Genomic DNA, 21,172 nt, shown 5'->3' with positions numbered 1-21,172 from the left:
TTTAAAAATTAATAGCACTTGGTGGGGAGGACATGACAGAATATGGGATGTTGTTTGTCTTTTTGGACCCAAGTGACCTCATACAAATATAATAGTTTCCAGTTTCATCCACTATTTTTTTTCTTTACAGCTGAATAAAACTTCATGTTCATTATCCAGTCATCCATTGATGAACATCTAGGTTGATTCCATTTCCTCGATATTGTGAATAAAGCAGCAGTGTATGCATAAATATCTCTGTAATGAACACAGAATTCATGAAAATTGGGCATAAGCCTAGGAGTGGCATAGCTGGATCATATGGTATTTCTATTTTTAGCGCTTTGCTATTTTGTTTTTCAAGGAAGGGTCTCACTCTAGCCCAAGATCATCTGGAACTCACTGTGTAGCCCAAGGATATTCCTCTATCTCTGCCTCCTGAAGGCTGGAATTAAAACTGTGTATTACCATGCCTGGCCCTATTTTCAGCTTTAAGAAAAGATCTTTATTTTTTATCTTATTTAATTTATTGATGAGAGAGAGAGAAAGAGAGAGAGAGAGAAAGAGAGAGGGAGAGCAAGAGAGAGAGAGCACCAGGGCCTCTAACCACTGCAAATGAACTTCAAAAGCATGTGCCACGTGGTGCATCTGGCTTTACATGGAACTGGGGAATCGAACCCAGGTCCTCAGGTTTTGCAGGCAAGTATCTTAACCACTGAGCAATCCCTTCAGCCCCTATTTTTAGCTTGGAAAGGAACTCCACTGTGAGTCCCATAGTGGCTGTGGTAGTTATGCTCCCATCAACAATGAGTACAGGTTCCTCTCTCAGGTGCCCCCTGCCAGGCTGCAGAAGTGATGGTTATCCCCACAGCTCAAGGGTAGATGAGAGTTAATTGGTGGCTGAAACTTTTCAGGATGAAACAACTCTCTGTGTTATGTTAATTTCTACCATTTCAAGAAAAGCACCTTACAACTGTATTTAGGAATTGTATCTTACCATTGAGCCAGTGAAACAATTATTAAAATTAAAAATCAAAATTAATAAAGATTAAAAATGATCATTGAAAATAAATCTTCAAAGTATAGAGAAGTTTAAAGAAGAAACACAGACATCTCCCTTAGTTGTAGCCTTCTAATATAGTTTCCTTCTTCCTTCCTTTCTTTCTTTCTTTCTTTTTTTTTTTTTTTTTGAAGCAGGCCCAACAGATTGTCTTTTTTTTTTTTTTTTGAGAGAGAGAGAGAGAGGGGGTGGGGGGAGAATGGGCACGCCAGGGCCTCCAGCCGCTATAATTGAACTCCAGACACATGCCCCCTTGTGTGCACATGCAACTTTGTGTGTGACTGTGTAACTGTGCATCCGGCTTACGTGGGACCTGGAGAGTCAAACGTGGGTCCTTAGGCTTCACAGGCAAGCGCCTTAGCCACTAAGCTATCTCTCCAGCCCTAATATAGTTTCTGTGTTATTGCTTTTAGCACTCTTCAGGGAAGACTTCACCCTGTTTATTCTGTTAAGTAGGAAGGACACGTTAGCTCACTGGGGATGTCGGGTGCTGAGCAGAGCAGCAGCTCCCGCGACAAGGCGCTGAGATAATGGGAAGTTCGTCTCTGGACTCATAACGCCCATTGCAGATAAATAGTGGGATGTTGTCCTGCGATGCATTTAACATCCACCGCCAGTCCGTTTAGCCTCTGAGGAGGAGACAACAGATGGAGTTCAAGAATGTTCTGGAGTCTTTTCTCAGAGTGTGTGCTACTTCTTGGTCGGCAGAGCTCAAGGTAGCCTCCAGTGACCGCATCAGACTTTGCAGAGGTATTGGTCTATGCATACAGCAGGAAGAGGTGGGCTAAACATCAATCATTTTTGGATGGACTAGGTATGATTATGCCTTTTTTTTTTCAATTAAAGCCAAATACTTCAAACAACAATAATTTTGTCTCTCTGGAGCTTTGTATTTCCAGGATCTTGAAAGCAGTGGCCATCTGTCTATAGTTAAAAATATCAGTTTACTTGGTAACTGTTGTTTTGCATGTTGTGTGTATGTATGTGTGGCATGTGGTGTGTATTGTATGCACGTGTATGTGCAGGTGTGTGCATGCCATGCGTGTGTGTACGGAGGCCAGAGGAGGGCTTCAGAGCCCCTCTCTATCAGTCTGTGTATTTCTTTCTTTCTTTTTTTTTTTTTTTTGGTGTTTCGAGGTAAGGTCTCACTCTGGTCCAGGCTGACCTGGAATTAACTCTGTAGTCTCAGGGTGGCCTTGAACTCATGGCGATCCTCCTACCTCTGCCTCCCGAGTGCTGGGATTAAAGGCGTGCGCCACCACGCCCGGCCAGTCTGTGTATTTCATTGAGCCCAAATCTCATCCCCAATCTGAGCTGCCATGGATTTGTATTTTCCCATCAGCAAGCCCCCCAGTGATTAGCCAGTCTTGGCCCCCTACAGATTGGGCTTGCAAGCATGTGTGGTCATGCCTGGCTGTTTATGTGAGTTCGGGAAAAATCATACTCGAACCACCTCAGCCCACCCAGGCCCCCATGCTTAAGCACCAAGTGCTCTTAACTTTTTCTTTTTTTTTGCTGGGAGTTGTGTGTGATTGTGGCACATGCCTTTATGAGAGAGAGAGAGAGAGAGAGAGAGGGAGAGTGAGAGGGAGAGTTGGTGCTAGGGCCTCAGCCACTGCGCTTGAACTCCAGGTGTGTCAATTTGTGTGCATGTGTGGCCTTACGTCCTTGCGTCACCTTGTGTGTCTGCCTTATGTGAGACTTGGAGAGTCGAACACGGGCCCTTAGGCTTTGTAGGCAAGCGCTAAGCCATCTCTCCAGCCCCCAGATGTCTTTCTCAATTGCACGTGGTGGGAACTGGGGATCTGAACTCAGGTTCACACATTGCACACCACACATTTTACCCCCTCAGCTCTCTCTGCACGCCCAAGCCCTGCACATGCCTGCTACGTCATAGGAAAGGAAAGGAAGCCTCAGCCGGTCACTGCCGCGCTCACCTGTCTCTGCTGTCGTGGCGAGGAGGTGAGAGTGGAGGCGAAGGAAGGTCCAGGAGGCGCCCGGGCACTCCAGGTGGGGGTAGTAAGGGCATCCAGAGCAGCGGAACCTTCGTCGTGTGGAGGAAGCTCTTGACTAGAGCTCCTGAGTGAGAGCTTTCGGCAGCTGCTGGTCAGCAAGAATGTCTAAGGGGCCGGGAACCTCAGATTCCAAATGAAAATATTAAAACGTGTCTGTGCTTACTTTCATCTTCCTTACTCTATGAAAATGTCCAGAAAATCTAGATATTTGGCAGGTTCTTAAGGATTATTCACAGTTTGAATTTGGGGGATGTAACATTCCTTAGTTAGGGATGGGTGTTACTGGCCATTGGCAGGAAGTCTTGAATATGAGGCTTAATTTGCAGCATGCGATAACTGAAATAGAATGGGGGTGGAAGGTAAGCTAGTTAAATTGTATCTATTCTTACAGTACCATCAACACTACTGAAAAATTCATGGAGACTTATTTTTTGTAGTGAAGGTTCCTCTAGATGAGGTATTAGTTAATAATTAGTTAAAAATAACTGAGAAGTGGGCTGGAGGGTTGGCTTAGCTGTTAAGGCGTTTGCCTGCAAAGCCAAAGGACCCAGGTTCGATTCCCCAGAACCCAGTTAGCCAGATGCATAAGGGGGCTCACACGTCTGGAGTTCGTCTACAGTGGCCCGAGACCCTGGCATGCCCATTCTCTCTCTCTCTGTCAAATAAATAAAAACAACAACGTAGTAAGTTATTTTGAAGGTGCTTGACAAATGGTAGCTGACGCACCGCTGTCATCTAGTGGACAACCAATGCATTGAGTTCATCATTTGGCTTGACAACTTCCAAATAAATCATTGTGACTTCAGAACGAGTTAATTATTAGAATGCTGTTCTTAGATATTTTAATATATTATGCTCAATATGGAATTGTACTTTCTTTGACTTCAAATCAGAAATAACAAGCTAGTATTTGTCCTATGATTTTAGAGATGGCCCTGAATTATAGCTTCATTATTCTATTTTTTTTTTGTCTATTTTTATTTGTGTATTTGAAAGTGACCGAGAAAGAGGCAGATAGAGAGAAAGAGAGAATGGGAGCGCCAGGGCCTCCAGCCACTGCAGACGAACTCCAGACGTGTGCGCCCCCTTGTGCATCTGGCTTACGTGGGTCCTGGGGAATCAAACCTGGGTCCTTTGGCTTTGCAGGCAAACGCCTTCACCACTAAGCCATCTCTCCAGCACCCCATAGGTGGTTTAATATGTAGCTTGAACGAGCTGGGATGAAGCCTAAGTCAAGATGGGGTCTCTCATCTGTACACTGGGCCGTCCTCCACTTCCCTGGGGTTTCTTGTTACTCGTAAGCGTGTCCTCTTGTAGTCAGTCTCTTCCGCCAGTGCTGAGCAGCGGCCCCACAAGCAGCTTGTGCGTGGCACATCACGCCCCCAGCTTGCTTACTCACGTCTCCACAGTCGTTTTTTTTTTTTACCCCCAGAGAAAACGATCTGTTGTGTTTTCCAGTGATAGTGGTTTTATTATGATCAGGTTTTAAAGGCCCCTAGACCCAGAAGCTTAAGAAAAACAAAATAAAAAAGACCAGGAATTGAACAGCATCCAGTCAAACAGCAATAAAAATTCAAGGTGGTCGGGAAAGGAGGAGCGAGCGTTTTGGAGTGAGGGCTTCCGCCTCCCTCCCTAGTAGAGATGGTCCCGGACGTAGCTGGCGATGTGCTTGATGGCGAGCATTGTCTCCTCACAGGTCGCCTGGATCTGGGACTCAGGAAGCATGAAGCCATACCTGCCTCTATCCCGGAGCTCGAAGGTGAAAGAGTACTTTATTCCTTCGTCATAAGCCCAGTCATCCGAGCCTCCAGCAGCAGGATCTGAAATAAGAAAAGAGAAGGGAAAACTTATCTTTAAACCTAGGCAGGAGGTTTAAGAAATTGCCAGCATCCTTTTATAATTATATATGTTTCACTATGTTCAAATATTATGGGGGCTAACTTTCTAGAACATTGGATAATACACGGTTTGAAGACTAGAAAAATGAGTTCAATTTTACACCAAGATGTATTTTGTGAGAATGATGTGTTTAATATCCCAGAAAACAAGTTTATTGGAAGAGGAAAGTTTTCAGTGTGCTTATATGTCATGGCAAAGTCCACTCTGTGCTACACAGATTGTTTTTAAACTATCTGACAGAAGAATGTCCCAGGGAAAGGAAGGAACACTGCATGGTCAGGAGTAGAACTCCAGACCCTGTGGATGAAAGTGAGCAGCTCCAGGGCAGGGAGACGAACCCGGGGTCTTGCTCAAGGGACCACTTGCCTGCAGTCCCGGGGGACTCGCTTGTTTTTCAGATCTTCAGTGTCTGACTCAGGACCTCACCCAGGCATTCATTTAGTTAACTTAAACAATTACAACGTCGTTGTCATTAACTCAGAGACTGTCTATCTGCTCATCCGTTTTTTCTCTACTTATTCAATCAGGAACTAGATAACAGGCCACAAGCTCAACTGTAGAGATGCCGGGACCAAGGAAAGATGTGTTCCCTGCCCTTTACCGATTTACATTGCAGTGCAATAGAAAAGAGAAACTTGATTAAACTAGTCGTTAATAATTTATGAACAAGCAAGTTATTGCTATGGAAACTACCTTAAGAAAACAGCTGAAAACAAGAGACTGTGGCACTGGGGAGATGGCTCACGAGGGGGTCTGAGGCCATCTGAGGGTGGTCCCCAGGACTCCCGTCCACAGCTGGATGTGACAGCACAGGCCTGTGGCCCAGTCCTGTGAGTGGAGGCCAGAGAGACACTGGGGCTTGCCGAACAGACCACTGCGCTGTGTTCACTGAGATCCCATCACAGGGAGCTACGCGATAGAGCTTCCGCCCGTGTTCTCCTCTGACCTCCACAGGTGTGCACATTTGCACACGTATGCACACACGCCACAGTTCTACGTACACACACAAAGGAAAAGGAGACTGCATGAACCAGTATTCTATATTAAGCTTTGCAAACCTCAACCACTCCGGATCGGCGCTTCCTCCAGTGCAGTGGCAGCCCCTTAATGACAGTACTGTTTCTTGTGTGTATTTCTATTTCTTTCAAAACTTTGGCAGAAAGAGGGATGGGAGATATGGCTTGGTGATTAAGGCATTTGCCTGCAAAGCCAAAGGACCCAAGTTCAACTCCCCTGGAGCCACATAAGCCCGATGCACAAGGGGGTACATGAGTCTGGAGTTCATTTGCAGAGGCTGGAGGCTCTAGCATGACCATTCTCTGTCTGCCTCTTTCTCCTCCTCTCTCTCACAAATAAATAAATGTAGAAACAAAACAAAACAAAACAAAACTTTGGCAGAAAGAACTCATTTAAAGACAGAAGAAAATAGATATAGAAATAGAAAAATGGACCTTGTGGCATGTGCCTTTTAGGAGAACCCCAAACTCTGTGTCTCTGGGGTTTGGTCCAACCTCACTCATCTCCAGTGTGTCTTCCTCCTGCCAGTACACAGAGCGTGGAGGAAGAGGGGCTCCTCACAGGGGCGCCTTCGTTCTCTAGAAAGCCTTCTGCCGGAGATCTCTTTACAGGAGACATTCCCTGCTCTTGCTCCTGCATGCCAGGCATCTGGGTCATGATGCTGGGAGTGATGGCTCTTGGTCATGCCAGGCACTTGAGTGTGGTGAAGCCATAACCCCTTAGCATGCATGACATCACGTCTACTGACTGGCCGGAGGGGCTTCTTTGGAAACTGCTCTGGGCTTCCCTCCTGACATTCTCTTTCCTGCTTCCTTCCTCTATGTCCTTCCCCACAGATTTTAGCCCCTGCCCAGGACCTGGCACACAGAGGGTGTTCAGGAAAGGCATATAGAAAGCAAGTATTTCTATGGGTTGAAATGATATTCCTGCCTATATGTTTTTGAGTGGAAAATAATGGTTATGATTACTGTGAAGCAAGCCCCATGTGCTTGCAGCATTGGGAAGAGAAGGGCGCTGGCTTTGAGACATGCGGTTTGCGCGCCCCGCGGTGACGCTGAGACTTACAGATGGTTGTGGCTCCGGGGCCGTAGGTGTACCTGGTGCCGTGCAGGGAGGCGAGTTCTTTCACAGCACCTTTTGCCAGGTTGTTCTGCAAAAGAACAGGTAGTGACTGAGCTGACACGTGAAGGCACACAAGGCCAAACAAACACGCAGCCTGCGCTTGGGTTTCTAGACCCCGAAGACATTCAGGGCACACTTGGGTTGGAGATGTCATCCTTTTACAGTGTTCATTTCAATTTTCCCAGATAACTTAGTCAAATGTAATTTCACAAAAAATTGGTATGAAAAGATTTCCCATTTCCCAAACACTCACTCTGAACTTCTGGAGCTTATAAAGTAAAACAAAGGCAGGGAAGTCTTTCTGGCTGTGCATGAAGGTTGTTGAGGCCTTGGGCAAAAGGAAAAAAAAAAACCCACACAGGGCTGAAGAGATGGCTTAGTGGTTAAGGTGCTTGCTGGTGAAGCCTAAGGACCCAGGTTTGATTCCCCAGGACCCACGTAAGCCAGATGCACAAGGTGGTGCATGCCTCTGGAGTTTGCTTGCAGTGGCTAAAAGCCCTGGCTGTCCTCATTCTCTCTCTCTCTCTCTCTCTCTCTCTCTCTCTCTCTCTCTCTCTGCCTCTTTTTCTCTCTCAAATAAATAAGTAAGTAAATAACATATTTAGAAATAAAATCCCAAACAAATGCTTCATTGTGAACTGGCCCTCACCTTCTGCGTAAGGACACATCTCAGCAGGTAAGGTTTCCCAGTGACCACCCTGTGCCCTTGCCGTTCCTCCACTTGCCCCCCTGACTTAGAGGACCCTAACATGCCTCCTCTGAGGGGTGCTCCTGCCTTCTTTTCTTTTCTCAGTGGGGCAGATCTGTTGCTCACTTTGGGTGTGAGTCTGCCTCTTGTTTCTTGAAGAGCACTGGCCCCCCTCTTTGGGGCAGGGCAGGCTAACCCCTTCCAGAGTTCCTATCAGTTTGGCAATGGAATCAGTTGTTTAGACCCCCCTTTTTTTCACCAGAAGCTGAACTCCTTACAGGCAGATTCTTGGCTGTTCTTCATTTGCTTTATATATTTATATATTTTTTTGAAATAGGATCTTCCTATGTTGCTCAGGTTGATCTTGAATGTTAAGACTCTTGCTTCAGCCTACTGACTGCTGGGATTACAAGTGTGTACCACCATGCCTAGTCTGGCGATTTATTTTTCCTCCTTAGCAAATTGGAAACAGCTCACAGAGCTGGTTGAATGAATCCTATACTGGGGCTCAGGGTTATGGTAAATTGGCAAGATTTGAATGGGGGTTCATAGGGCTGAACTTTTCAAAGGCTGAGCTGTGACCCTCCCAGATAGAGACTACATATGGGTGGGTGGACATAGCACCTTGTAGTGATGGTTGATGGGTTAGCACATTTAGAGGCCAATATTAATTTCAAAGGAAGGCGCCCATGGACCCTTTTTCTGAACCACTCCAAAACCATGGCTAGGAATGTCGTTTTAGCATTTGCTTGCCCTGTAAGTTTCTGAAGGAAGGAACTAGAAAGACAGGAGGTTCAGGAAGTTACAGTACAGCACAAAACAGGTCCACACCTTGAAACCCCAGGTAATGATGCTTTCTTTTGGTACTGGCTGCTGGAGGAACGTGCTTGTGCAGAAGGTTCAGAGTAATAACTAACATTTTCACCAAATCTTATACTTCACAAAGAGCGTTCTATAAGTGTCAGATGTTTGTATTTCCATTTTACAGGTTGAAAAAAAAATGGCAAAACTAAGAGATGATAAGAGCATTTGACCAGGGCCCCATAAAGGGCTGATGGGCTAGAATCCTTCTTTCTTTAAACCCTGTGTTCTTTTTAGTTTTTTTTTTTTCCCTTGTGGCCTTCTAATACATCAAAAGAAGCAATGTGGATGGTTTTCCTGGTCTTACAGAAGAGATGGAAGCTAGAGATAAATCAGCCTCAGAGAAAACTTTGCTGAAGGTCAAGGCCAGACATGGCCAGCCTGTCTTCGTCCTTAGCTTCGACGCTCCCACCCAGACCGCAGGCATGATGTCTTTCGTTATCTGTTTCCCTAAGGAGAGGCCTTGGTCGGAGAGCACGCGGCAGAGCGCATCTAAAATGTCACACCCAGCGCAAGGCACAAGAGACAGGGCTCTGGGCTCCAGGGCAAGGGCTTAGGAGATGGCAGCAGAGGGGTCCCCACTGACATGTGTTCCCAGTTAACCCTGAGAAAGAAGGCCCCTTGTCATGATTGACTGGGAGCCTCATCCCAACCTCCTGCCCACAGCCAGGGCCCTGACTGTCTTTTCTGGTCCTTCTTATGACAGCAGAGGGCAACGAAGGCCCCCAGCTGAGGATCAGCTCTAAAGCAATTCAAAGAAAGTTCTTCCCGGCTTTGCTTCTAACCTCAAGTCTGGTTTAGCCATCCCTGTGGGCGAATGCATGTGACCGTGAAGGCCTCAGAGTGATCTTCTAACTGTCGCTTCCTTCCTCCTGTCCTGTGATAGCATGTCATGTTTACCAAGGGGCCGATGAGAAATGTCGCTGCTGGGCTCCCAGAGTCTACGAATTCGCTGCAAGGAGAAAGCGCTGGAGCTCAGAACAAATACATGTGATTCTGGAAACGGGGGGGGGGGGGGGATCCTGCAGTTGGGGTGGGGAGAGGAGGCGAGGAAGCGCTTGGTCTGTGAGGACGAGGCTTGGGCTTTTGCAGAGCACGAGCCCTGTGCTCGCTTCACTGATGACAGCCGTCTTTTCCTTTGGCTTATCTGGATATGCATTTTTTTCAACTCTTTAAAATTCAAAGAAACTGTGAGTCAGCTAAATCTGCAGTCCAGAGGAATTTTTTTTGTTTGTTTTTTTGGTAGACATAGTGCTTCTCCCCAAACCCAATGTGAAAATCAGCGGTGTGTACGTGGATGGGGATGCGTCAGTGTTGGGCCGCTGAGCTCTGCCGAGCACCATAAATCCCATAGCTCAGTGTCTCATTGTCGTTCAGGATTTTGGAAATGTCAAGTTGGAGTCTTGTCTGAGTCTAGAAGTTTCCTCTGCAGGTAGTGTGGCATGATGTGGAAGAACACGATCGTGAGGAGACGGACGGTTCACAAAACCAGTGAAGCCTCGTGAACATCTGGGTTCTTTCTTCAAATGACAGGGCATGGCTAAAAGCAAGCATGTGTATGACAGTCTCCCTGGCCCTACCTGAAGACAGATAATCGGTTTTCTTTTGCTTGTGTGTGTGCACGCATGCCATGGCTCCCTGGGGAGGTCTGAGGAGAACCTGGGACGTGGGTCCCCCCCTTCCACCTTGTTTGAGGAACGTTCTCTCCTGTCCACCACGGCTGGCCGGGTGAGCCGGCCACTAAGTGTCAGGCAGTTCTCTCCATTTTCCATCTAACTGCGAGGGCGCTGGGATTACAGAGGCCAGTGTGTGGCACCTGGCATTTTGCATGAGGCTTGGGGATCCAAACTCAGGTCCCTAAGCTTGTGCAGCCAGAGGTTTGACCCACTGAGCCGTCTCCCCAGCGCAGCATTACTTTTCCATCCTTTACCTCACTGAACGTTTCCGTTTCCGTCTCTGGCTCTCTCCTCTCAAGTTTGCCTCATTAGATAAGCAATTATCAGATCATGATGTTCTGTAAGTTTTTACCGTTTTTCTGATATCAGAGAATTGCTGATGTTACTATTTATGAAATTCAGACTAAAAATTCTACTGTAGCTGGATGTGGTGGTGCACGCCTTTAATCCTAGCACTGGGGAGGCAGAGGTAGGAGGATTGCTGTGAGTTCAAGGCCACCCTGAGACTACATAGTGAATTCCAGGTTAGCCTGGACCACAGTGAGACCCTACCTAAAACAAAAAACAAACAAACAAACAAAAAAAACCAAAAACAAAAAAAAGCTACTACTGTAAACACAAAATAATTTCTTTATGTTTTGACTCATTTGCTTTGGAGCATTTTTTAATATGATCCTATAACTTTTTAAGTAGAAAGGAACCAATATTATATACACTAGTGATTAGTGCAAATAATATATATATATATATATATATATATATGTACATCCTTCAAGAAAATACCTAATTCCCTATAAAGTACAGTGCCAAGAATTCATCTTGTTATCATTTTACTACATTTTTTTTGTAGCAAAGTCACATTTCTGTGGCTGAGAATTCATAGTAAGACGCTAGGTCTGGATGGAAAATTCTTATTTCTAAATCAAGATAATTTTCCCCTGGAAATCTTCACCACAAATAAAAACTGTAAAAATACCAAAATAGGGCTGGAGAGATGGCTTAGCAGTTAAGTGCTTGCCTGTGAAGCCTAAGGACCCTGGTTCGAAGCTCGGTTCCCCAGGTCCCACATTAGCCAGATGCACAAGGGGGCGCACGCGTCTGGAGTTCATTTGCAGAGGCTGGAAGCCCTGGCGTGCCCATTCTCTCTCTCTCCCTCTATCTGTCTTTCTCTCTGTGTCTGTTGCTCTTAAATAAATAAATAATAAATAAAAAAATTTAAAAAAAATACCAAAATATATATTTGAGAGATTCAAACCCTTCCTTCACTCCACATGTGTTTGTAATCACACTGTAGTTTGAATTTGCTCTAGGAAGATGCACTTTGAAAGGAAGCAAACTGAAATGATATGAAATGAGGAAACAGCGAAAGAATCTCTTATTATAAGTTTTAAGTTGCTTCAGGATGCCAAACTTGGTTTACAAATTGAATGAATCATCAAATAGCATCCATCTTAGGCTTTGTTACTGATATTTTAAGTATTTTAAGATGGTGGACAAAAGTTTGATCGCAAACTATTGGAAATTAAGGTAAATTTTAAGTCTTTGAGTGTGGGGGCAAGCTTAAGTAAGCTTTACATTTTAAGCTTCAGCTTTAAAAATAAAAAGGTGAAGCTGGGCATGGTGGTGCACGCCTTTAATCCCAGCACTTGGAAGGCAGAGGTAGGAGGATTGCCTTGAGTATGAGGCCACCCTGAGACTACATAGTGAATTCCAGGTCAGCCTCAGCTAGAGGGAGACCCTACCTTGAAAAAAAAAACTAAAAAAACTAAAAAAAAAAAAAAGGTCCAAAGTGGCATGCACTTTTCTTGAATTTATTAGTTGTATATTAAAATAAATATTCAAGGGGCTAGAGAGATGGCTCAGTGGTTAAAGGTGATTGCTTGCAAAGACTGACAGTCTAGGTTTGATTCCCCAGCACCCACATAAATCCATATGCACAAATTGGCACGGGCATCTGAAGTTCATTTGGAATAGCAAGAGACCTGGAATGTCCATTCTCTCTCTCTCTCTCTCCTTTTCTCCCTCTCCTTACAAATAAAAGAATTAAAAATTAAATATTCAAACTAAGTTCCCTCCTTTATTCTTTCTTTCATTGGTAGGAATCAAATACAGGGCCTCGTGCAAGCGGTCAGGCACTACGCTCCCCTCCAACCAACCTGCCTGTGCTTTTTCCACAATAATGTGGAAGAGTGGAGACACTGGCTTATCATCCACTCTAGGCAGCCAGTGGAAATGATGCTCTTTTCACTGAAACAGCTTAAGTTTATTCCTCAAATCAGAAAAGGGGCCGAGAGCTGGCCACGGTGGCCCACACCTGTAAATCCCAGCATTCAGAAGGCTGAGGCAGAAGGATCACTGGGAGTTCTACGCCAGCCTAGGTTATAAGGTATTGAAAGCCTGTGGAGGCAGCTCAGTTCTGAAGGCACTTTAAGCTTTCTGGTTATTATCCGTCTTTCAGTATTCTGGTTATTATCCGTCTTTCAGTATTTATGTCCAAGACCAGCAGACACTGAACAAACTGGACATACTTATCACTGGTGCACTTCATATATTTTATAATTTCAGTTTTGACATTTTAAGTATTAATCCATTAGCGTTTGGTTATTAAGACTTTTGTTTTTTTCTTCTGAAATGCTACCATTTAAACAGACTCACGCGAATGAAGCAAATTACTTGCCTCCTCTTTGTCATAGCCCAAAGTGCAGGACAGAAACTAGAAGTGAGGGCACACGTCTTGTGGGGTGGGACTGGGAACTTCCAGAAGGAGCAAGCAGAGACTGGACACATGGGAAATGGCTCTGGCTAGTGATGTTTGCTTTTCTTTTTTGACTACATAGCAAGAAAATGGGAAGTTTTTTTTTAAGAATTGAAGGACTTAGCCAACCATTAGCTCTCAGTTTTCTAGGAGACTGGGTTGTTTTTGTTTTGTTTTTCCTCATGACATAGTTATAATATGACATATTTATTATTTGGTCTCTAATGACTGAACCCGAAAGTGGAAAACAACTTTGTTTTTAAAGTGACCGGGGTTTTCAAGTTTATGCACTGAGATAAACCAAATACCTATGCCATTCTTTAAGGGATTTTCTGGTATCATTCAAATGCTTGAAAGTAAAAATATGATCCTTGCCTTTTGAATCATTGCTCTCAACTGACAGCCAGATGTTTCATAAATTAAGAAAATATTGTTGGAAGGATTCTATCAATGCTGCTAGAAATTTTTGCACAGTGATGTGTGAAATTTACTCCTGTGAGTCATCATAAAATCATTAGCAGCTAATTGTCCATGTGATGACGTTGTGGTTGCTCAACAACGCTGCTAGGGTCTGAGTCATGGATACTTAAGTTTTTGTGCACCACTCGCCACACCTAGACAGGCTCATTCACCCCGCTTGCTTATTGGATGACTTATTCCTACGTTTTACCTAATCAAACACTGAGGCAATGTCACGATCTTATGGGCATCGCGGATATCTATCAAATGTTGCAACTTCTTGGTGATATATTCTGATTGTGTCAAATCCAGCTCAAAGCAACTTGACAAAACTGACTTGGGCCAAAAAAATACATATGTGATTAAGGAACTTTGTTAATGATCTGAAATACATCTAGGTAATTCTCACAAGCAGTATTGTGATGAACCCAAAGGCAATCCAGCTGTCTGTCATTTTGAAGATTAGGGAACAAACTACATGTGGAAGAGACTACTCCCTACACCAGAATCACATTGCTTTTACCCAATTTATCCAGCTAATTCAATTCTTTGTATTTCTGTAATATCTTTTTTTTCGTTCTGTCACAAAACAGTGCATTAGCTTCTAGAACTTGATCATATAATTTTCTTCAGAATGCAAGGTAATTTCAGTCGTGCAACAGGATCTACGGTGACGTGACTTACCAGCTCCACGTTATTCTCGGGCAGTTTGTAGGCGTAGGAGTAAGGGTAGAGCAGCATCTGTGAGTACGAGTGGATTGTCAGGTAAGCCTTGATGGAAGACAGGTGGCTGCGGATGAAGCCAGCCAGCGCCCTGGTCTCCTTCTCAGACTCGGGGGCAGGGCCGCAATAAGTGTCATCACAGGGGCTGCGAGAGGCTCCAGTTTCTGAAAACACAGACACACACACACGCACACATGCACGTTATTTATGGCCAGCCATTGCCTATTGAAGTAGTTTGATGTTTCAAATAGAAATAGAAATAGAAATTAAATTTCAGTCATTTTCTTAGGAGTCCCTGCAATATTTCTTTAGTGTCTCTCATGCATATATATTCACATACATATACATGTATACATATACATACACATGCATATACATATACATATTCATACACATGCATATACATATACATATTCATACATATGCCCATACATATACATATATATACATATGTATTCACAAAATTAGGAAGATTATGATGGCGCTTTTTAATTGGGAACTTTAATATATGAACATATTACAAATTGGTCAGCTACCTCTTAGGTTATCCTCTTGTGTCCCTTTGCCCCCACGCCCATTCCCCTGAGGGCCCCTTCAGTGGGGTCTGTGGGGAGGACAATGCCTTCCAGTATACCCTAAGAAGGTAGTTTTTAAGCTGATATAAGAAGTTGAATATGAAATCGCCAACGATCCTTCATGTTTCAAGCTTCTTTCCCTGTCGAGAAATCAGTATCTTAATATTTCAGGAGACAAGTAATGGTGCCCCTGTATTCTGTATTACTCAATGAGATCAAGGTAGTGTAAGGAAATAAATGGGTACAACATAGTATCCATGCAAAAACTCTACATTAATTTGATCATCTTATTTTTTGCGCGTGTGTGTATATGTTGGTATGCGTGTGTGTGTGGCCATACATGTGAGTGTATATGCCCATGAGTGCACACGCATGTGGAGGCCAGAGGAGAGCCTTCGGAGTTCGCCTCAGAAGCAGCGCGCTCCTGTTTCTGCGACAGAGCCTCTGTGGTCGCGGGCTCACCAGTCAGGCTAAACTGGCCAGCCAGCAAGCTCCAGGGGCTCTCCTGCCGCTGCCTCCTCAGCACTGGGATGGCAGACGTGCGCTATGCTGACATTTTAATGTGGGTACTGCTTGTGGATCAAACTCAGGTCCTCATGTTTGCAAGGCAGGCTCTTCACCTACTGAGATATGTCAATGAGGCAACTGACACGTGAACGGCTGTGTGGATAAATGTCCACCAGACTAGGTTTTGTACTTTGTGTGTCCCACACACAGTAGACCTATGTCTGGTTCGTTCACTGGGATGCTGTCATCGTCCAACACAGCTGGGAACCAAACAGAGCACTTTTATAAATTAGAAAACGAACAGTGCTTTTGCTGTTGTTGTTGTTTTTCAAGGTAGGGTCTCACTCTAGTCCAGGCTGACCTGGAATTCACTGTGTAGTCTCAGGATGGCCTTGAACTCATGGAGATCTTCTTACCTCTGCCTCCCCAGTGCTGGGATTAAAGGCGTGCGCCACCACGCCTGGTCTTATCAGTTTTTATAGTTAGAAACTTAACAGTTTTTCTTTTCTTTTTCTTGTTTTGGATATTATTCTATTCTGTTCTTTGTCCTCTTATATATGAGAGAGAGAGAGAGAGAGAGGGAGGGAGGGAGGGAGGGAGGGAGGGGGGGAGGGAGAGGGAAGGGGAGAAAGGAGATATGGGCATGTCGGAGCTTCCTGTCTAATATGTCCCTCTGTGGGTCTGTCTGACTCCACGTGGGTACTGGGGACCCAGGCACGCAGGCCATGCAAGAAAGTGCCCTCGCCCCCCGAGCGGGCTTTGCAGCCCCTTCCCTCGTGGTTTTATCTGCTGCGTACAGGACGCTCTGCCAAATCCTCACCGCACCAGCCGGCGTTGAAGTTTCGGTTGGGGTCCACCCCCACGCAGGAGGTTCCAGAGCGGGTAGAACGGGTCTTTCTCCACATTCGGTTCTGAAAATGGATTATGTCGTCAGGACACGTGTCATAAAAAGGCTTGAATTCCATCATTGCCTCTCATCACTAGTTAATATACCTTGGTCCAGGTGTAGACGTAGCCATCAATGTTGACCACAGGCAGGACATAAAAGTCTAATTCATTAAGAAGCTCTGTCATGTGGATCTCTTTTCCATAGGTACGAACAGCCTGTGTATGAATTACAATGCAGAATTTTACATAGAACAGAATGCAGGAGGCTGCTACAGTTTCCAGGGGTGAGCTGCATGTGGACTTTGACGGCATTAGGACCAGTTCTAACTTCCCTGTGGCATTGCCATCTGTGCTAGAAACTTTGCTTTTCTGGGACTAGTTACGTAACAGAACATCGCTGAAGGAAGGGAAGGATTTATTCTAGCTATGGTTTTGAGGAAATGCTTTCTTTTTTTTTTTTTCCAAGGTAGGGCCTTGTTCTAGCCCAGGTTGACCTGGAACTCACTATGTAGTCTCAGGATGACCTTGAACTCATGGCGACCCTCCCCCCTCTGGGATGAAAGGAGTGTGCTCTTGCCTGTTGGGATTCAAGGTGTGTACCCCCGTGTGCAGCTGAGGGGGTGTATTCTATCATGGCATGGAGGCAGAACCAGGAGGCCGGCTGGTCACACTGTGGCCATAGTCAGGAAGCAGAGTGAGAACAGGAAGTCATGCCAGGTTGTGAAAGCTCAAGGCCCTGCAGTTTAAGTTTGTCTAATTTTTTCTTTAAAAAATATTACTAGGTTTAATGAAACAGAGAGGTTACACATTTTGAAAAGGTCTGTCATAAAGATGATCTATCTTTTCATAGCGTAACATAGGGCTTCAGGATATCACTTTGTTTGTTACCTGATATTAGCCTTAAATATTTTCTAGGTTCTGCTAGGTTTTTTTTTTTTCTCCCCATTGTAAGTTTTCTCTTCGTAATTAATGTGCATCATGGATGGAAGATACTTTGCGACTGAAAAATCTTGTTTCTTCCAAAGGTTTACTCATGAATTTTTGCTTCCATGGGTTTTTATTTTTTTCTGAAATGACTATTACTGTGTTAATTGAAAGGGGACTATATATTTTGTCCATTCTTGGTATGCACATTGATTGTAATTCTTCTGGAAGAAGCAGTCATTTCCTTCCTTTTGTTTATTTATTAAATGATGTATTTTATCAGGATGGGTGTATAGACATTTGAAACCTTTTTTTTTCTTCTTCTTTTTCTTTAATCTATTTGGATTTTCAAGGTAGGGTTTTACTCTAGTCCAGGCTGACCTGGAAGTTACTATGTACTCTCAGGATGGTCTCGAGCTCACTGCAATCCTCCTCTCTCTGCCTCCCTAGTGCTGGGATTAAAGGCGTGTGCCACCATGCCCAGCTGAAACCTTTTTTAAAAGTTCAATAGGAGATAATGATAAAATTGGTAATTTATTCACAAATATTAACTTGTAGATTTTATTTTATTTATGTGTGTGTGTGTGTGTGTGTGTGTGTGTGTGTGTGTGTGTGTGTATTTGGGGGGGGTGTATCAACATGCCAGGGTCTCTTGCCACTGCAAGTAGAACATCAGATGCTTTGTTACTTTTTATGTGGGTCGCTGGTTATTGAACTTGGATTGGTAGCCTTTGTAAGCATGAGCTTTTAACTGCTGAACCATCTCCCCAACCTCTGACACCACTGACTTTTATTTTTAATTTAATTTATTTATTTGCAAGCAGAGAAAGAAAAGGAGAGGGAAAGGGAGAAAGAGAGAGAATGGGCACTCCAGGGCCTCTTGCAACTCCAAATGAATGCCAAATGCATGTGCCACTTGTGCATCTAGCTTTATGTGAGTACTGGGGAATTGAACTTGGGCCATCAGCCTTTGCAAACAAGTGCATTTAACCTCTGAGCCATCTCTCCAGCCTTTCATTAACCTTTTAAAGACCAATTATGGGCTGGGAGGCCATTCTCCTACCAAATAAATAAACAAAATTATTTTAAAAAATGAGCAAAAGATCAATCACTATACTAGCTGTCAGCTTTTTACCCACCAAAGGTGGGTAAAAACATTTAATTGAGTTGTAGTCAAATACAATTTTCTAACAAAAAATCTTATTTTACAAAGGCCTGTTAAAACCAATTTCCAAGATAGGAATTGGGATTTGTTTTGTTATTTTGTCTTGATAGATATAAAATGTAAAGAATTAAATTAAAATAAAACTACTTTCTACTTTCCACTGACCCCAATCATTCCATATGCCCACCTCTCTCACAAACCACTGGCAAAATGCAGGGGAAATCCATTCTCTTGCGTGGAAACCACAGTCCATGAAGATGGCAGGCTTGTTTGGTTTAGCTTTGCCAACCTATTGGGAATAAAAGAAGAAAAACGACGTGTGATTCGTCACAGCGCACTCAGCGCGGCGGCAAGCTGCTGAACACTCAACTGTGGCTACGGGCTTTGGACTGACCGCGTGAGGGTCAACAGCAACAGGTGATACAGCCGAGGGTTAAATTAGAACCACCGTCCTATCACACGCTCCCTGCCTCGATCATGTGTGTCAAACCCATGACTTGCGGGCTGAGTGCATGAATATAGTCCAACAAAAACCCATGAACTTCCTTACAACATGAGAACCGTCTGCAGTTATTTCGTCACTTGAGTGTGTGGTCCTCTAGTGTGGACTTTGGAGATGACAGCATTGTGTTGTATGGAGACATTCTCAGTGTTTAAGTTGAAAGCTTCCAGTTTCTTATTATTTTTGTTAGGTTTGGCAAGCTTACATTTTAAGAGGATCCTTATTTACCCTGCTTATAATCACATGAAGGTAATTTTCAGCTTCTATTAAGTAACTTGACTAAACAATATAGATGGGTAATTAATTAGCAGTAGTTATGATTGCTGCTAATTTTAGGAGAAATTTTCCTTCTCTCATTTATTTCTCATCTTTTTACTTCCTCGATTAGATTCACATGACAAAAAGGGTATTAAAGGATGACAAAGACACATTTTTGATATATATATATATTTTTTGTAGGCTCTTGCTCTAGTTCAGGGTGACTTAGAATTCCCTATGCAGTCTCAGGGTGGCCTGGACATCATGGCAATCCTCCTACCTCTGCCTCCCAAGTGCTGGGATTAAAGACACGTGCCACCACACCTGGCAAGAACACAATTTTGGGGTGTAGTGTAGTGAAGTCTGGTAGATGTGATGTTTACAAACCTATGCAGCAAGCGGACTTGCAAATAATGCCTGGGAGAGAGGAACTTCATCAGGACCAACAAGCATTCTGTATGCTGCATGTAGAACTAGGGTCAGATTTATAAAACTTCTCTTAATTTTTTGCATTTTCCCTTTGAAATAAAGTGATGCTTAAAAAAGCCTAGGTGATACAGCAGAAAGAGAGTTATATCAATAACAATAAGAATGTCTATGTAATGTTAATGCGTCCAAATTCACAGATTTAAGTCATCAGACATGAGAAGGCCATGGTTAAACATGATTACCTTGAGAAGGTGCATGGAACGTCCTTCAAATGTGGTTCCAATGACTGTACGGGAAACGAGTTGTGGATTCTCAGCGGCGACTTGCTGAGTCCAGGCCTCTATCTACGAAAGGGAACCGTTCTTGGATCGAACGTGACATTGTTGGTTCAATGATCACCTCCCCAAATGCCGTCAGAAGCAGGGGCACACCATACCGTTTCCCAGTTGTTGTACTTTGTATAGCTGTGTCCACTGGCACGGGCATGGCTGTCGAACTGAGCCTCCATCACGTGTCTCATGTTGCTTATCAGGACCCTGCATGAGTCAGAGTGAATGCTTCTGTGAACGGGGCCATGTTCTCCCCAGTGAGCACACAGAAAGCCCACTGCGCCAGTAGATGGCTGCTGAGGTCTCCATGGATTCACGTAATTCCTCCTGGCTATTCCCTGAGGCTCTTTAGGCTGAATGCTCAGGGCCACCCTGGCACTAGTCATGAAGAGTAGACCACTGAGAGCTTTGGAGGGTGTGAACAAGGTGGGGTCTTCCTTGGTCCAAACCTCACTTAGTCTTTAGACCCTAGCTCCAGAGGCGATTTCCTCTGCTATGCTGTGTGCCCATTCAGCAAGATGCTCTTGAAGCCCACCTGTAGTTTGTCTCCTCAGGGTGGTCCCGAGTTTAGTATGAAAAGCCCTCTGCCCCAGAAAGAAGCCTACCCAAGTATTTGTGAGAATTAGTCACTGATGGCCAGTCTCCAGGGTTTTAGGAATTTCTCTCGCTGGCTGAAAATTCAGAAATATCAACAAAGCTGAAGATTTATTAGGTAAAATAAAACTAGAGTCTTAGCTAGAGCAATAAGAAAAGAGAAAGACAAAAAGAGATAAAATAAGCAAAGGAATAAATGAAATTATCCTTATTCACAGATGACATGATTTTATACTTAACTGACCTGGTAGACTCTACCAGAAAACCCTTAGATTTAATAAATATGTTCAGCAAAGTTCAGGACACAGAATTATCACGAATAAATCAGTACTTTCATACAGTCCAGTCATGTCTGTATGTGCACAGGTAAGAGGGTGTGATGGTGAGTGTGTGTATGTTTTGAGATAGGGGACAGGGCGAGGGGAGCAAGAAATGAGAAAGGGGGAGACGAAAGGAAACAGGTAGGAGGAAAGCAGAAAAGAGACTATGGAGGCCCACAGAAATGGAGAAAAGGAATCAACATACCATTACGAAAATCAACTCTTCCTATACAAATAAAAATGTAAGTTAAAAAGTAAAAAGAGCCAGGCGTGGTGGCACATACCTTTAATCTCAGCACTCAGGAGGCAGAGATAGAAGGATCACTGTGAGTTTGAGGCCAGCCTGGGACTACAAAGTGAGTCTCAGGTCATCCTAGGCTAAGGTGAGACCTTACCTTGAAACAACCAAAAAAAAAAAAAAAATTGG

The 21,172-nt window shown here is 44.1% G+C and overlaps 1 protein-coding gene across 1 annotated transcript in view; it reads right to left on the bottom strand.

Annotated features, from left to right (window-relative positions):
- Positions 1-4,686: 4,686 nt before the first annotated feature.
- Positions 4,687-21,172, bottom strand: part of Cpb1 (carboxypeptidase B1) — a 27,984-nt gene continuing 11,498 nt past the window's right edge. The window contains exons 4-11 of the mRNA XM_004655899.2: positions 19,939-20,038; positions 19,745-19,846; positions 18,501-18,602; positions 16,330-16,440; positions 16,157-16,247; positions 14,216-14,418; positions 7,036-7,120; positions 4,687-4,874 (exon numbers count right to left, since the gene is read on the bottom strand). Of these exons, the coding sequence (XP_004655956.2) occupies positions 4,687-4,874; positions 7,036-7,120; positions 14,216-14,418; positions 16,157-16,247; positions 16,330-16,440; positions 18,501-18,602; positions 19,745-19,846; positions 19,939-20,038 (982 nt within the window). The remainder of the gene's footprint in view (positions 4,875-7,035; positions 7,121-14,215; positions 14,419-16,156; positions 16,248-16,329; positions 16,441-18,500; positions 18,603-19,744; positions 19,847-19,938; positions 20,039-21,172) is intronic.

This window comes from Jaculus jaculus, chromosome 12 (assembly GCF_020740685.1).
Source record: "Jaculus jaculus isolate mJacJac1 chromosome 12, mJacJac1.mat.Y.cur, whole genome shotgun sequence".
Taxonomy (NCBI): domain Eukaryota; kingdom Metazoa; phylum Chordata; class Mammalia; order Rodentia; family Dipodidae; genus Jaculus; species Jaculus jaculus.
The sequence above is the reverse complement of the archived record's forward strand: the minus strand, read 5'-3'. Positions and strand labels throughout refer to the sequence as shown.